This window comes from Elaeis guineensis, chromosome 3 (genome assembly GCF_000442705.2).
Source record: "Elaeis guineensis isolate ETL-2024a chromosome 3, EG11, whole genome shotgun sequence".
NCBI classification, from domain to species: Eukaryota; Viridiplantae; Streptophyta; class Magnoliopsida; order Arecales; family Arecaceae; genus Elaeis; species Elaeis guineensis.
This window is the reverse complement of record NC_025995.2, coordinates 110,171,719-110,189,591: the sequence shown is the minus strand read 5'-3', so window position 1 is coordinate 110,189,591 and position 17,873 is coordinate 110,171,719. Positions and strand designations below refer to the sequence as shown.

Here is a 17,873-nt window from a genome sequence, read left to right as displayed (position 1 = left end):
GATACTTAAATACAATCAATGAGTACAGAATTGCTTATGATACGAGATATATAAAAACTTAAATAAAAGCATAAAATTTAAGTCATCAAATATTCACAATTTTTAAAATAAAAAACGTCTACCATTATTTGCTCAATAAAAACCAAATTGTGTTTAAAGGGTATTTTGTTTGCATATCATATAGTTGTATACAATTCAAATTTAGATTGTAATAGGGATTGTAGTTGCAGACACTTTCTACTTAGTTTTGTAATTGAAAGCTGGAAATGCGTTTGCAATATTTTTTTTATATGGTACTAAAAAGATATGATAACCCTATAAACAATCTCATAAGATTACTCCTTGAAATAACAATATTTCTTTTATAATAATATAATAATTAATCATATTACTTTTATATTTATAATGGATAAGCAATATTATTATTGAATCATTATTAGTTATAATAACAATAATTACTATAGTATTTGTGTTGTTAGAAAAAATTAATATAATAATAACTTTACATATTATGATTATAAATTTATATTTATTATATATTAAAATGATTAGTATAGTATATTAAAATCATGTAGTATTGAATTTCAGTTGTGGTGGATTGGTAAGGAGACACCTTTAAGGGCTACCATAGCAAATCTTGTAATTGGAACTGTGCCTTGTTTTAGTTTTCCGAATTTGACTGCATTTTTTAGGGTTCGAACTTCAAATGCAGCCTACAATTATAATTGCTCCAAATAGTTGCCTCGAATGCCTGCAATTCAACTACAGCATTTGCAACTATAACTTATCTAGTCGTAGACAAACAAACTGCCCTTAAGATCTTTGGGATCTATTCAGATGTGCAAAATTGGCGCTTCACCACTATGCAACATAAAATAATTAATTTTTTGTCCATTCAAACGGTAGGATACAACAATATTTTGGATTTACTCATCTTTTCGAAGCCTATTGCACAATGTAGCAACGTCAATTTCACACTTCTCGCTTTCACTGCATTCATATTTGTTTACAAGTTACTTTCTGCAATGTTTTTATCTGTGATATCAAACTCTGATAGCATAACAAATAATAAGATTCAATCCAAAGAATAATTAAGATGTATTTAAAAAGGGTCGAGGATGGAAAATGCATGTTGCACTTTTAACAATAAAATAAAATAGACTACGTTGTTCTACATGTTTTTATTACGTTGCGGAGAACCCTTGAACCAGAGCCTCGTCTACGAGCACTAATGCTTTGGTGTGTCAGGTTTGTCAACCTTACAGAGTATGGTGAGGATCTAAGCACCTCCTTATTTAATAAATCTTGCACATGAAATTTTGATACTGGAAATGATGTGGATGACATTGTCTTTGTTTGGTGCTGGTCCATTTATGATTTTATGAAGCATAATGGCATGATCGATTTTGCCATTATGAATTTTTGCTGAAGCAAAATCTAGCATGTAATTTTGAAAAGCTGCATTCGGTAATCAGGTTTCAAGTAATATGATTTTTGTTTCTTTTTCTGCAAGTGGAATGGTTAGTGTCTTGAAGAATTTGGCTTTCTTCAATATAATTTAGTGGCAAAACATTTATGGCCACATAGAAATTTAAGAACCTTTCCCCAAGGATTCTAATTTCTATCAAAATTTCATGAAATATTTGACTTCTGATGAATTTGAGTTCCTGCTCATTTCCTCCGAAAAAAAGAAAAAAAAAAAAAGAGAGTCATATTAAGACTTCATGCCTCACGATAAAACCAAAGATAAGACAGCTTAACAAATGGAGCTGTCAAATCTGATCAAAAATTCCACAGAAAACAGCTTGTTTGATTTCATAAAAGTCATATCAAGCTTAACAAAAGGTTAGAGGGGGGGAAAAACACAGCAAAAGTAGAGCAGACACAATTATTAAAAGATCCTTTGTTGATATAACTAAATTACATACTGCAACACGAGAATGTTACTGCATGAGAAGGAACCCACTTCACAAACTTTCGGGACAACAGTATCACTCACAACATGGAATGGTCCAAGTATTCGAGTTGAAGTTCTACGAAAGCTTGACATTCAGAAAGAATAAAATATCACACCATTTGTAGTATCATAATTATTTCAAACACAAATTACAATAACAACAAAAAACAATCAGAAAAGTTGGGTAAGATTGTCACATGCACCTGTTACCAATAACAAAAATTCTTCTAGTGGCATCTACTACAGACGGTAGGATTTTTCACACATAACAACCACTGACCGCAGCGATGGCAAAAGACCCAACCAACTCGCTCCTGTGAATATATCCACTTGAGAAGTCAGTCTTCCAAAGCTGCTTCATGGTTCCCTATATATGTACAAAAACAAATGGCTCGTTAACCCTGATCTGAGCCCACCACAGAATTTACAGTCCCCACCTGAACATTTTTACCAAGATTTGCAAATGGCATGTCATTCTTTTCAGCTTCTGGACTTTGATGACTACTTCCTTCTTTTGCATTTGTAGGTTCTTTATCATGTTCTGAAAATGAAGTTACATGAATTGGGGAACCCCCAACTACAAGTGGATCATTGTTCAACAAATCATTTGGTGACTTAGATCCCTCAGAGACATCTTCCTTATCAGCTTCCGATGGTTGTTCCTCTTCAAACTTGTTGGAACCTTTCTTGCTCAGTACACTCTTCAAACTGCGAGCAGACTTTCCTGCCTGTTTTACAATGTTCTTAGCCATTCCTTTCACGTGGCCCTTTCTGGGGCTCCCTGGCTCACCCTTATCAAGCTCTCCACTGTTTCCAGAATGATAATCATCGACTATGAAATTAACCGACGTCCGCTTCTCACCAAGTGGCTGGATGTTGGGACGTGGAGTTGGAACAGCATTCTCTACAAGCCCTCTGGGGCTCTCTTTACTTGGACTTTTATGAAATAGAGAGCCTATTTTGTGCAGGCCATTCTTTATTGTTCTGAGTTGATGAAATTTATGGCCATCCACATTTTCATCATTACTGTTGCAGTCGCTGAAATGAGACCCAGATGCTGATGACTCTCTCGTGTTGGTGCACTCATTGTCCTCTCGATGGAGTTGAGTTTCAGGGTACCGTACACGTCCTTTTCTGGGCTCCCATGTTTGGGAAACATCACTGCCAGGGCGATGTACCCATATTCCAGTCTTCTCTTGCCCCTCAATGTTAATAGGCTCATACTCATCAGATATCTTGCGATAATCTTCTAAAGACTCATTGGTATTCTGGTTTTTAACCACAGAACCAGATTTGGTTGTTGCAGTTTCCTTCATCTCAGGTACCTCATTATCACAAACATCATTATTCCCCTGCTAAAAATTATGTTTCAAGCTGAGGCCATCAAGTTTACCTTCTGAAGTGTGTGCATGTTTGTGAACCACTACAATAAGCGCACCTTATCGAGCTCATCTTCAAGTACAGTTATTGCTAAGTGCAGCCTTCCCATTTTAATGTTCTGCAGGGACACCCACTTACCATGTCTTTGTCCACCCCTTAACTTGCTGATCTCTATTGAACAATCTCTGCAACCCATATACATCATAAACAACCAGAAAGTTTCAATACACATGCAAATCAGACAAGAAAATAACACTCATGCCTAACACTAAAGCATAAAAAACCAAGCATGACAGTGCTTATTCAGCCCCACAGCAGGAATTTGAGGGTGAAGAAATCCCTTGTCATTGATGCAATACAACTCATCTTCAAGGATCACGCAACAAGCTTAATTTAAGTGGAGTTGATTAGGTGAAGAGGGACTGGTGTTACATCTGATGAAAAACTTGAACACTATATTTACCATGTTGAGACATTTGCAAAAACTTAATAATGCCACATAATAAAAAAAATAGGCTCAAAACTATTGAACCAGTCAAAAATTAACATCAGGAAGGAGTTTTGCTCGTCTTCTGGTCAATATAGTAGGTTTCATTAGGTACATGCACATGCAATCCATATATGTAATGATCCATAAGCTTCCATGGATTCCTTTTTTTTCAGATAAGAAGTTAAAGAGGTCTGTGTTAATCTGCTCATATGCATGGTCAGTTCTAGTTAGGGTGCTAAATGATCTGAACAGCTCACGCTCGCTCAGGATCTGCTCAAAAAAAGCTTGGTTTAGGCTTGGTTTGAAGCTAAACAAACAAAGCTTCAACTAGCAATCTACGCTTGAAATTAATTTCAGGCTGAGCCAAACCAGGCTTGATCAAGCTCAGCTCAATTAGGCTCAAAAATATGCATACACCCACATAATTAGATCCAGTGATCCACAGTATTAGAGTTATTTTAAGAAGCTTGAATGTTTATTTATTTTAAAACCAATTAAATATTAATTCAGATTTGTATGAATCTTTAATTCAAGCTTGAACTAAGTTGGTTCAGGCTTGCCTTGATTTCAAGCTGATCAATTAGACTTGCGTCTGCTTGGTTCAAAATTAAGCTCGAATCAAGCTCCAAAATAACGGTAAACAAATCAAGCTTGATCGCAACCTTCAAGCTTGAAATTAATTTCAATCCAAGCTTGATCAGACCTAGGCTCGATCAAGCTCAGCTGCAATAAAACCCTAGTTCCAGTGCTCATTTGAAAAGGAAAAATCAATATAATGTAATCTGTCATTTTTCTCATTCTTCCAGATCATGATTTTGCACTCTAGGATCTCTATCTCTATGTTAAGATAGGAATGAGGAACAAACCCAAGCAAGTCATCAAAAATATGATCCTTGTCACGAACTTGGAGAACGAGCAAATTTGGCGCTTCCCATGAACTAATGGGCACCCTAAATTCCTCATGCCACTTTGGAGCCAATGTTTTCCTTTGAATTTTGGTCTGGAATCTGTAAGGACCAAGCTTTCCTTTCACATATGGGTCAGCAAGACCTGCATAATAGCCTAGGTCAATTATGGAAGACCACTTCCTACACTTGCATGAGACATGTCGCTGTATGACATGGTGCAAACAAACAAAATAAAGCCCACCATTCAAATCTGATGGTTTCATATCAGCTCCTTCCAAAATCTCCACTTTCACATACGCAATAGGAGGTTTTTCATCTATGGTGAACCAACCTTCTGAAATATTAAAAGCATCACTTGTATTAGAAACAAATTTAAAAGTGAACAACTAACATAAGACAGAATACACACAGAAAATTAGCTATAATAGCAGATGTACAGTTCATAATGGCCTGTATTTCAAGGCACTTGCCACTTCATGCTAAAAAACCTTTTGTTGGTCCAGAAAAGCTTGAGAAAAACAGCCGACAAGCAGTGTTGGTAAACAACCCTCCACAATTAGAAATTTAGAAGCCAAAAAATAATAATAAATAAATAAAAATAAAAATAAAGACAATAAAACAGAAAAAAAAATAGAAGCATTAGGTACCTAAATTATGACATATTTTTGCCATTACAAAAGCGGCTATTCTCATAACCTTTCTACCAGCAGGATCTCATCTAGAATGACTAAACCTGAGAGGTACATCATCTAATGTTAAGCCAGACCTATTCTTTCCTTTGCTGGCCATGAGCGGTAACAAGGGCACACACTGCTACATGCCAGATTACTCAAATAACAAGATTACCTGCTTTTAACAACAATAAGCACCCAATATGTCCACATGCATGTCGTTAAAATGAACATACAGAGAGGTGGAAGAAGATCATAATAATTCAAGCTTTATGAGGTTCTCTTATTGTAGGGCCACCCCATGGACACGCACGAGAGCAAATACACCCAGAAACAAGTACAAATTACCAGAGAGATGATGAAGTCATCTTTCCTGCAAAACAGCTGCATGAGACCGCCAAAAAGGAAACATCTGTTTTTTGCTTTACCATCTTTAATGTGCAGATAACCTTGTTTGATGCCAACAATAACATCTGGAAATCATTTGATCCACCATGTAATAACCTTGGACCACTGTGAAAAGAACAAGTGTAATAACCTTGGACTTAAACAAGTGAAAAGAACAGGCAGCCCAAACCATCTCTAGGAAAAGGATGTTACTTCTCTCACAATACCTTTCTGTGAACCTAATAGCTAATATAAACCATGAAAGATTCCTCAAATATCCTGACTTAACCCAAAAATAAATCTTACAAGCACATTGGTGAGTTTGATATCATCAATCCAAAAAACTGTGCAGCAAAACCATCCAGCCATTGCAACCACGACTCCACATTCTTTATGCTACCAGAGTTTTGAAACTGGATAGCTACGCTCAAGTTTAACTCCTCCGTATGTATCAGAGCAATGGATTTATCACCAAAATTTTCTTAAGTTCCCATCTTCAGCACTTGCACTTTGCTATCTTGAATGACTTCAAAGATTCGGTGGTATTGAACATCAAAATAATTGGTTCTTTTGAGCTACTTCCTTGCTAGCCTATGATAATGTCGTATGCTCAGCCTTGGAATTGACAAATGCTGATGCACAATCAATATTTTAAAGGATTGGAGGAAGTAAATGCTTGTCCACAAGGCCAGTTATAGAAGGCACCTAGAGATCAAGGCTAACAAAAATAATGTGTTAAAAAAAAAAAATCTAAAGATAGTTATAATCCAGAAAGAAAAAAAAAAAAAAAAAGAACCACAACTTAAGCAGTAAATCAATGGGTATTACAAATTGGCAACTTCCAATACTACTTTGAAAGTTGAACCCACCCTCCATACCCAAACATGATGCAAAACAGTAAGTGTCTAGGGGCCAAGGTGGTCATCATGTAGAATATTTTATGGCCAAGGTGGTCATCTCATAGAATATTGTGCACTGTACCACATCTTCTCATACACAGGTTGACAGTTGTGTTATACAAATTTATTCTATCGCACTTGCCCATACATCTATGTACTGGCCTATACTAGTATCTCTTTTTGATATGCATAATGAAGGCCAATATGCAGTGACATGGCCTTCTACCCTTCTTTCCTACTCTAGTCCCATGCTCAATCATTGCGAAAAACCTTATTTCTATCTAAGATGATCCTGGAGCTCTTTCCAATCCCTTTTCCCTTATATTTTTTTCTTTTTTTCCCTAGTATCATATCAAGGTCTGATACAATATCGATGTAGTAATATTGCAAAAATATCACTCTATATCATTTCAAAGGCTAGATCATTAGTTCTCTTTTGTTTTTAAATTATTTGATTTATGCCGTTCTTGCTTCTAAGTTTCCATCGAATCTTGAAAATCTAAGAAATCGTGTCATTACATACTAGGTCAAAGGAACTCTATGGATAATGGCTTTGAAGTTGTTAAGGAAGGTCACCAAGTGATTTAATTGAGGATGAAATTCATCAATTATGATTAGCTGACGAGCTCAGGAAGTTTCTAAACATCTCTAACTGAAATGCCAATGCGACTTTCACTTGATGATGTCTAATAATTATCCTGCAAATGATTTGCTATCTATCTTTAAGTACCTTCAATATCCTGCAAATGATTAGCTATCTAAACAAGACCATCGTCAGATATCCAGCATGCCTACCCCAGAAATGGTTCCCACCCAACCTATTATGGCCATTCACCACCATCATTACCAACCCTAAAATAGCTGAGATCGATGTACTTGCACTAAAGATGGTGGTCTATGTCCATCAGAATACGGTATAGAAGTAATACCAGGAGTGACATACATATATGTACATAACATGCAAATTATGTACCTCCATTAGTTTTTATCATGCATTGTGAGCTCATTTGTGTTGCTTTTGTGTGGTATAGATGTATGATATTGATATATACAATGACTTATCTCAAATTATGCAGTGCATATATAACAACTAATATAAATATCAAGGATGACAGATCATGCTTGATCTCTTTAAATTAATCAATACCATATGTATTTGCTTAAAACATGTTTACAAGCTTATGCACGGCAGTTAACATTGCCTAACTTGATTTTGGAAAAAAAATGAATAAGATTAACACTTTGACAAACTTCGGCGTATTTCAATGTCAATGCATCTCAAGTGTCAAGTGTGGCATAGATGGAATGTGAAAAAATACATATAATTTGTCATCCTCTAGCTGGAAAATGCATGATATTTTAATCCTCAACTTAAAGGCTTGATGCACTAACCTAACCATTCCTTCATGAAATTCATACCCTACCATTACGGTACTTCTATCCAAATTCATGGAAGAACAACTACAAACATAACTTGCATATACTACAAGCATTACTTAGGTGATGATGAGTCACTTGCAGTCTCAACAATCAAAAGGCCTATTTATAAGCCAACATGATGCAATTTTACTTGATTTACCATGATTCGGATAAACAGACAAAGGGAATGTGCAGTAGTTAAAAAAGAAGTATAATTGACAAAACCAAGCCATCAATGACACTAGAATACAACTTAAGTTGTAGACCTTTTTCTTATCTTGGAATTGAGTTTTCTTTTGTAGACATATAAAGACATTAAAAATATTTTCACCACCTCTTTCAAGCTCATGCCAGATGCAGCAACTTTTTCTATAGATCCCCTTCATGGCAAGTAGAAATGTGTCGTTTTTTCAGCCATGATGAGCCTCACTTCCAGAAATTTGATATGCTAGTCCAAGATGCTTCACTTCAAAAGCTCTGCTATATTGGGCCACAATCTCTTGGTCTTATTCCTTTTTATTACAAGTCGAAGCTCAATAAAATCTTTAAAAGATGCACAACCAGTTAACTGGAAAAACAAAATATACTCATTGCCCATCACAATCCAATATGATGACTAGGAGGATTAAAGTCACTAGTCAACACCAGAACAAAGATAAAAATATAAACACCCAATCAAATATACAAATTTTATCTAACCATCTCAATCCCTTTTAAAGAATTTCCTTGTAGAATATCTAATCACTAGATGGTTGTCCCATCAAGAATTTTTCTTTGCAGTTAGATTTTGTTATGATGAAATAAGCATCGCAACATTTGACAATAAAGGACATATAAATAGGGTGGTTCCTCAATCCATACTAAGCAGCCGGTAACCTGAGTAACATATCTTGCAAGAGCATGAACCACCAAGTTACCATATCGTTCAATATGAGAGAAAGCAATTTGATAAAAGCAAAGCACAAACTTTTAAAATCTTCTATAATTAACTCCCACATAAGACAAATCTAAAGTCACCAAGGATAAAGCTCTGCATATCTTCAGAAATTCCCTTCTAAACATATATGATGGAGGTATAAATTTTTAGACAATAGAACCTTCTGGAAAAGCCAATGCTTCTGCATGATTCACCAATGCAAATTCCAAAATTTATAGGACATGGCAGCACTTAAGTTCACCTTGCTTCTAACAACCACAGTGGCACCAGCCTCATAGATCCAAACAAGAGCTTTAAGTTCTCCAAAAAAATTAAACACCTCAATTATCAGAAATTGTTAAGACCTAATATACATTGCTGACCCTTTTCCCAACAGCTTAACCTTTTGAAGTTTTGATTTTTGGTGGTTAGTTAACACAGTATGAAAGCCAGATTATGGGTCTAAATCTCCATTCAGGCCAATTTTTCTTCATACCACCTGTTTGTTATTTTGAGTCTTTTTTTCTCTTGACTCATAGTTTTTTGTTATTTGATTGTTCGACTGATAACCATGTTGTTCTTACTTGTTCATGCTTTCATATGTATGGTCAGGACCGCATGTTAGGGGGGTTGTTGAGGCCTAATATATACATTGTTGATCCCTTCCCTAACAGCTTAAGATTTTTCCATGTAGCGGCCAGTTAACAGAAATATTTCTACCACTCAAGCAAACTAGAGACAAAAAAAGAAGTTAATATTGTTTAAAGGAAATAACTACTAGAGACTTCAATTCATGCATATTATACAAAACTGACAAAATTGCAAACTTTCAAGATATTTGGGGACTAAACTTTTTTTGGGGAATGAAGTAAAAGGGATTAATTTCAGATTGCCAGATCTGCAATATAGCTCTACAACTAGAAGGATGATGGAGGAAGATAACATTCAGACTCATTGTTTTTGAATGCAGCCACATAGACTGGCTAGTTAGTCACTAAGGTTTAGGCAGTCCCTTAGCACCCTGAATAGGATCCCACCATGTAGGCTACCCCAAGACACAAGCTAGACATCTACCTAAGTGCCCACAATAATTCTGTCTCCTTTTATAGCAACAAATATAAACTTGCCGCACTTCAACTAAACATCACACACCATCTTTCCCACATTTGAAAATCCCTTGGAATCCCATTCAAACTTACAATTGACATTCTCAAGTACACATATACTCCAATCATTAAAAAGCTCCACTTCCAAACAGCCATCATGAAAACCCCACAAGCTTCCAAAATTACATTTTTTGACAGAAGGACAGATCACCAAATTAGCTCCACATAATTTAAATCAATACCTTTAGTTCATACCTATTGTAATGATAAGATGCAACAGTCTGATTTAAGTTATGGTATAAAGTTACTTGATGCCATTTCGAATCAAGCTATCTGAGTTTTAAGGCATAGATCATGATTAAAGTTGAGTATCAGTTTATATGACCTATGATCATTTTGATGCCCGAGGTCCATAAATAGCTCTACCTTGATGCATCATAAAAATGTCCAAAAAAAATGTTCTTTTGTTGGTTTCTTATCATTTTACAACAATTAATGGTGTTGATCCTTAAATTTAATAGATCACATGCATGTCCAACACATGGGATTTAGGCTCCAAGCAATCAAAAACTCTCTCTCTCTCTCCCCCCCCGTGCTGCATGCACATGTGTGTGTGTCTGTGCACGCATGAAAAAATTAGGTGTCTGATAGAAAAGGCCATAAAAGAATCAAATTTCTCTAATGGTCAAATTCAGCATTTCTCCTGATTTTAAGAACTCAATTTGCCAGATGATGTAAAGATAAGAATGGCAATTGCTGAGTTGATGCAAGTTATATATTTCTCACTAATTTTTACAAAGAGAAATCATAGTGTTGCAGGCAAAACTCAAGAAAACAAAATCTGATATCATTTACCTGCAGGAGCTGAAGCAAATTTCTCCACGTCAATAACCAGCATATTAGGCTGAAAAATAGTAAAGTTAGTCATCTCAAAAAAAAAAAAAAAAAAAGTAAATTTGGATCAATTGCTTTTGCAAGACCAAAAGCATAGATGAAACCAAGGTCAGGGAGACAGAATAACTAATATATTTGAAGACACATATCAATTATAACCAACTTTGCAACTTCTCTTCCAAATCTGAAAATTATTAGGGAATTGATAACTTCACCCTGAAGTTCATAATACACATGTTACCATTTATTGAATAGGCTCAACCATTAACTAACATGAGGAATCATCTCTCGCTGAAAAAAAACTTTATTAACTAGATTTATAACATTAAACTGATATTATAATGCTCAAATACATCAAAAGTTAATACTTATCACATAGTGTGGGTAATCCCGGTTTTATTTTTAAGTGCCAAGAACTAACCTCAACTAATGTCTGACCAAATGCAACATCCAACATTTTATCCTGCAAAGTCAAGCAAATTGAGAATTGAGAAAAAAAATTGGCTGGCTTCTAAAGTTGAAGAAAACAGATTGATGCTTCTACAATCATATAAATTCTTACAAGCCATCCTGAAATTCCTGGAAGTTCCGTAACATCCAGGCCATGCCCAAATATTGGTTTCACGGTCATCTGAAAATATGGAGGCTCAACAAAGCAGACTCTAACACGTCCAATGAATGGCCAAGATCGAAGAAACTTCATGCCCACCAGGACCTGGATGAAGCATTTTTTCAGAATAAAGAGTCTACAGGAATATCAGTTGTTGGCTGTTCTTTATGAAATCTAAATATTGTAAAAATCTTAAGAGAAAAGAGAAGTCACTGTTTATTTCATCCTTATAATTTTTCCCTTCAATTTCATATATGACCTTTCATCAACAAATAATTGGAAAGTCTCACAAAACATATGTAAAAATTCATAATTTGCAAAGTACACGTGAAATCAACAGAGACAACAAATTATCTTATTGAAGTTTTAACTGGTTCAAGCTCCAAGCAACATCTTCCTATCACATACGTGCTTGGACACTAAAATTTCATGGATGGATGTCTACCTAGGAAGTCCTCATTGCACACTTGCACATATTGGGAAAGTATGAACAGCTATACATTTGCAGAGACATGCATGCATGTGCAGAGTTCAAAAGCCTAAAAGTTGACTTGGAAGTCGGTTGAGTTGAGTCAAAGTCGAACACTTGATGATAAATTATAAATTAAAATAATATAGCATATGTCTAAAAACTACTGTTTTTCAGTAGCATGTATATGATACATGTACATAACAGTTAAGAAAGGAAATAGATTGAGGTTTAAATAATAGACGATAACCCACATGAAAGCAAAATCCCGAACTATCTAGTATAAGATTTTCTAAAGTGAAAAGGTAGAAAATCCATCTCTCATTTCATTAATTAATGGAATGGAAAGAAGGGCCAATGACCCAAGAAGGCTTAGGTGAATCAAAATTTTCAAGGCAAAAATACAAGGATAATAACATGAATGGCGATTCCGTGCCTTCTTGGAGACCCCACAACAATGATATAGAGACATAATAAAACAAAAACAACCTTCACCACCCCATGTCATAGAACATACTCGGCTTTAAAAAAAAGGAGGGTGGACAAAAAACAGGGGAGCTTTTTGGCACTATCTACTAGAGTTGTAGGTGCTGTTAGAGCATTGATACCCCAAGATCTACACCCTAGGCAGATTTCAAACCATGAGAACACAGAGCTAACGGAGGAGAAGGGAATAACATGACAGAGGCAAAACATTGCAACTTACCTAGAATGAGTTGAGCTCGGATTGATGGCAAGGAGTTAGAGCCTTAGGGTTTCAATCTATGTGGGGGTTGGTTGTTGGGATAGTCGGTGTGGAGAGTAGTTGGAAGTGGGATATCAAGCGGCTCTAGCAAGTAGCAGAGGCCCTACAGTGATCAGCCGCATGTGTCACCATTGAAGGGGCAGGATGCTGAACAGACGAAGCTCCGAAGACAATGGAAAGTTGAAAAGTTTTTGGAATGGGGCATTGAATAGAAAGCTTCAAATCCATGTCTCTTTAGTTTCTCAATGATATCATAACCCCATGTAATATATCTTACACTTGTATAACATTAAATGAAATGTGGATTTTAAAAGCAACTGGTTGAATTGTTGGTATATCTATCATCCGAGACTCGGTTGTGTCGAACAAATTGATCCAAGTCATGAGTGACTTGTTGAGTGAACCAAGTCAAACCAAACTGGAAATCGAGTGTTGCACCAGCCGATTCTTCTGGTAAGGCAACCTAAAAAACTATCACGTCAAGTTGACTAGACTGAGGTTCAAGTCGACTCCACTCGGTAGATTTGCAAGTCAACTTGGCAAGTTTTTGAACCATGTGCACATGTAGGCATGCAAGCATACACACATGCACACACATATGATTTTGGAAAGTATTGGTAAGTCATTACAACTCTGACTCTGAGTCACTGATATCTGAATCGCAAATTTGAACTTCTGTGACTTCTATGGACGTGTCTATGTATTAATGTCTAAGAAAAGTTGTTAAAATCAATTTTAGACAAAAAGGATGGGCTCGTAATCAATTTCAGTGCAACAGATTATTTGTTTACCTTTCCCTCGACATGCATGCCTGTCACATGCATGTTTGCAGTTATGCCTAACCCCACCCTTCTCTTGAGCTGCACTGCAAGTATTGCACTCATATCATCTGCAGATAAAAAATTCATTCCCAACTCTAGAACCTGCAATGACTCGTCATAACTTAGGAGGTTAACAAGAGACTAAATTGAATCATTATTTAATAGCACACCAGAAGATAGGCTTCATTAATACATACCAAATGGTCATCATCTGCTGTATCACGAAGAACTCTTATATCTGTAAACATAGGTGGCGTCCTGCCCAGGTAAAGGTGCTGAACAACTGCTTTCCGCTGCAAAAATTAAAGTATATGAATAAATTCAATTTCCATATGGACCATGAAAAAAAAATTAATATTGCAAAAAAAAAAAAAAAGACATGATAGACCAATGTGAGATTCAGCAGGAAAAATGACATGCTAAAACCATTTAGTTTGCATGCCTGCACAACTATTGTTTTAGCATAAAAAGAATGAACTATTTTGCATACCTGTACTTTTAAAGAAAAATGCTAATCATGTTTATTTCAAAAGCTCAGGTATTCACGGTAAGAAGCAGTAGCAATGGTTACCTCAAAATGACAATGTTTTACATATAATAGGAAACGATGGCCAAAACTGGTACTGTGGCAATATAATAAGGTGCAACATAAATGATTATTCTGATGGATTATGAATGGTCCAAAATCAACAAAACAAAAAGCCATACTGCTGTCCAAGGCTTGAACTTGTCCAAAAACCATGGTATAATTGGCAAGAGAAATTGTTGTGATGCAATCTGCTCCATGCATATAGGCCAAATCTTTTCAACTGCATGATTTAACCACCGTACTGATTCTGTGTCAGAAAGGAGCTGACATATAAATCAAGTTAAACATAAGCCACAGCCAAAGCAACTTGGATATCAACATACAAAAGACATGGAAAAGCAATTATCCATGTACTATTGCATGCATAAATAATTAAGAACAACATGAGCTCAAAGTATCATTTATCGAAACAATGCAAATAAATGAAATATTAACAATGGGTGATACATGACATACCCTTCTCTGGTTAGCATATTTTCTTTCCTCAAATTGTAATCGCCTCCTCAATCTCAATGAATAGCGTTCATTCACCTATAATGAAAGAATAAAGAGTTAAACTAAAATAAGTAAGCTAACTCCACCAAAATGCCTTGACCTTGCACATTCAAACACACCATTCCATCAAAGCATATAAAATAAACAAACAAAAAAAGTTGAGATGTCAATAAAAAAATTGAGATGAACAAGATAAAAATAATTGCTTTTACAGGAAATAAGCTCATTACAAATGAAGAAGAAAATCATTACAATAAAGAAGAGAAGGAAAAAAACAAATACAAATTAACCTAAAGGGGTTTTCCTTATTTTTCTTTGAGTATCCAATTCTTCATTTCAGTTTTTTTCCTTCATTTCATCTTTTGACATTTCAAAGATGTATGAAGAACTGGTCAAACAAAATAAAGCCAAATTAGTAGTTCTATTCTCTATTACAAGCTTATCACAAAAAAAATAAAAAAAGAAAAAAAACAGAAAACTCATATACATAAACTTAATAATCATAAAAATTTTGATATGGTCTAGTGAGTAAGAGGTCAAATTTAAGCTTGTCCTTGAAAGATAAAACCCTTAATGATATCCAAATAGATACAAGCATATCCAAGACTTTCTGTACTTAAACTGATAAGACATTTGGCTCCAAGGTTTCCAGCATTGCCAACTCAGTAATTTATGTCCAGCAATGCAAACATTAGCATAATCCAAATGCCGAAATACATGAGCAGAACAGTTGCAAAGCCCCAATAACAACCTGAATTGAGAACAAGAACTAGTGTCTATGTGTTTAAATAATAGTGATGAACCAGTGCCATCATATTTGAGCTCAATCACCTATAACAGATAATGCAGACACTTTCCTATATGTTTGTTGTCTAAATCTAAAAAAAAAAAAAGAAAAAAAAAAGAAACAAAAGATAAAGAACTTTTCGAAAACAAAATAAAAAAAGGCCATATGAAAACATGGTGCTTATTCATCAGATTGATGATCACTCATCAACAAAATCTTAGAGAAGCATAACTAAATTTCCTTACAGTCCCATGTCCATCTAACCGCTTCAAATGAAAGCATTTTGGCATCATTCCAGATAAATCTAGATTTATGCTGCCCTATTTTTTTTTCCCAGCTGGATGAAAAAACAAGTAAATGGACCTGGACTCATCTGTTTTCTTTTAGCCATCTTCAAGCCAACAATATCTCTCCACATTATTGCATATGAAGCAAATTGTGGGCTACTTGATAACAGAAAACATTGCTGAAGCATCTAATACAAATTTAAAGTTTTATGTTTGCTTTCAGTATCTCACAACTCTCAACCAAAGGTTTTTTTTTTTTAAAAAAAAATGCAGACCTGTAACAATCATCCATGCTCAAATGTCTTTATGTATTAAACTCTCTAAACAATATCCACAATTTATATGTTAAATCTTCTGAGGTTTTTCTTCTTGTTTTCTTTTTTTGTGTTCTTGTTGGTTTGGGGGGGGGGGGTGTGTTAATGTATTAAAAAAATTGAAGTTAGTGAATTTTTAGGTCATGTGGAGAGCTTCACCCAATGTCACGATATGTTTTTCCAATTCTTTTCTGAATTTTCTATTCCATGTAATTTTCCCTTCATTTTTCCCACTTATTAAAATATTCCGTGATTCGCCCAAGGAAAATGCCAATAGTACTGACCTTCCTGAAATTAAAATTGGTCTTTAAACGGGTTAACCACCTCTCAATAATATGTTGCTCACTTGGACTGGATCGCTCGTATCGCAGAAGACAACACTGCTTTGCTAATAACCTCGATAATGCCTAAATAGATTATTGACCAGTTCTCATACAAGAAAACTGATTCATGAGGTATGAAATTAAGTCAAACAGGTTACATAGTTCTAGAATTATTAATCTGAAGTAACTATCATGTAATCTCCAACTCGCAGACATAGAACCCTAGTTCAGAGATATTCAGGAACTAAATCAAAGATCCCCTCTTACAGTTGCAATAAAAGCATAAAAACTTTCATGTTTCAAAATCCATAGCATAAAGTTAAAGGACTTGAAAAGATTCAGCGTATGGAATGCCAGGAGTAAAACTTACCATATAAAGATAAAGCAGCGCCATAAAGAAAACAACAGGGTGGACCCATCCCAAAGAGACACACACCCAGAGCAACAGGAGCACTAGGGCTATGTGATGAACGATCGAAACCTCAGTTATATCCATTCACCTCCACTCGGATCATAAATTCTTGCTCCACTTCATAAATATATAGAAAACAATCGAAATCCTGAATTCCACAAGAACAAGAACAGAAGGTCAACCAAGAAACCTGGACGAATTTAATCACCAAATCTTTAATATGATTCAATTCCAATTTCCAACAAAAATCAAATCTTTTCATAAGAGTGCGAAACCCTTGAAAAATCATGATATGAATCCCCTCTAACCAAGACATGCCACATTTGGTAGAATTGGGAACTCTGGCCGTTACAAATCTGGAAAGAAAAAGATGAAAGAAAGGAAAGGAAATTTACTTGAATAAAAAGATGAGAGAAATCGAACATACCAATACCCAAATAGAGAAAGGAGATGGGAATCCGGAAGAAGGATCAGACTACCCAGGGGATTTCGGAGGTCGCCGCGGAGAATGGGGAGATACTGCGAATCAACGGGAAGTCGAAGCATGACACCAAGCGGTTTGAGTCGTTTGACTCACCAATATCCGAAACGGATCCCATCGCGTGGCTGGTAGTGGGCCAGGTTACGTGTCGGCAAGACAACGACAGGTGTAAGAGCCGTGCCGGAATTGCCGCCAGGTTTGGATTAACCTCTGAAGTTAGATCACTGTTACGAATATTGTAGGCATGAATTAGCCCAATGGAAAAGGATTAGAGAAGCTAAATTTTTATGTTGGAGGAAAGTTTTGATCATAAACGCATGGAGTTCAACGCGGCACGTCGTTTCGGCCGGAATTGTGTGCGAACGAAACCAGAAGGATGGGAATTAGTTTGAGGAACATCGCTGTTACTGGCGCGTCACTGTTTATGAGTTCGTTAGGATGGTTGGGACCATGTCGCCTTATCCTTACGTGGTTCCGCGGACGAAGAATGTTCTTGGCGCGTATCTATGGGTT

The 17,873-nt window shown here is 35.7% G+C and overlaps 1 protein-coding gene across 2 annotated transcripts; it reads right to left on the bottom strand.

Annotated features, from left to right (window-relative positions):
- Positions 1–2,019: 2,019 nt before the first annotated feature.
- On the bottom strand, positions 2,020–17,443 carry LOC105040981 (C2 domain-containing protein At1g53590). 2 transcript variants are annotated; one of them, XM_010917754.3, is made up of 13 exons: positions 17,307–17,443; positions 16,838–17,027; positions 14,718–14,792; positions 14,381–14,524; positions 13,870–13,965; positions 13,643–13,774; positions 11,590–11,742; positions 11,449–11,490; positions 10,989–11,037; positions 4,977–5,069; positions 4,694–4,877; positions 3,396–3,522; positions 2,020–3,309 (listed from the first exon to the last, which is right to left on the bottom strand). In XM_010917754.3, the coding sequence occupies exons 2-13, from the start codon at positions 16,961–16,963 to the stop codon at positions 2,353–2,355; spliced, it is 2,178 nt and encodes a 725-aa protein (XP_010916056.1). In that variant the 5' UTR covers positions 16,964–17,027; positions 17,307–17,443; the 3' UTR covers positions 2,020–2,352. The 2 variants fall into 2 exon arrangements, with proteins under 2 accessions (XP_010916056.1, XP_073110470.1); XM_073254369.1 differs by lacking the exons at positions 16,838–17,027; positions 17,307–17,443 and having other exon boundaries at positions 14,381–14,481.
- Positions 17,444–17,873: the final 430 nt, after the last annotated feature.

Coding starts and splice junctions, on each gene's coding strand:
- LOC105040981 (XM_010917754.3), bottom strand. CDS start 16,963: ATGGATATAACTGAGGTTTCGATCGTTCATCACATAGCCCTAGTGCTC. Junction 11,038..11,448: donor TTGGTCAGACATTAGTTGAG/GTTAGTTCTTGG, acceptor ACTATTTTTCAG/CCTAATATGCTGGTTATTGA. Junction 5,070..10,988: donor ATTTGCTTCAGCTCCTGCAG/GTAAATGATATC, acceptor TTAATATTTCAG/AAGGTTGGTTCACCATAGAT.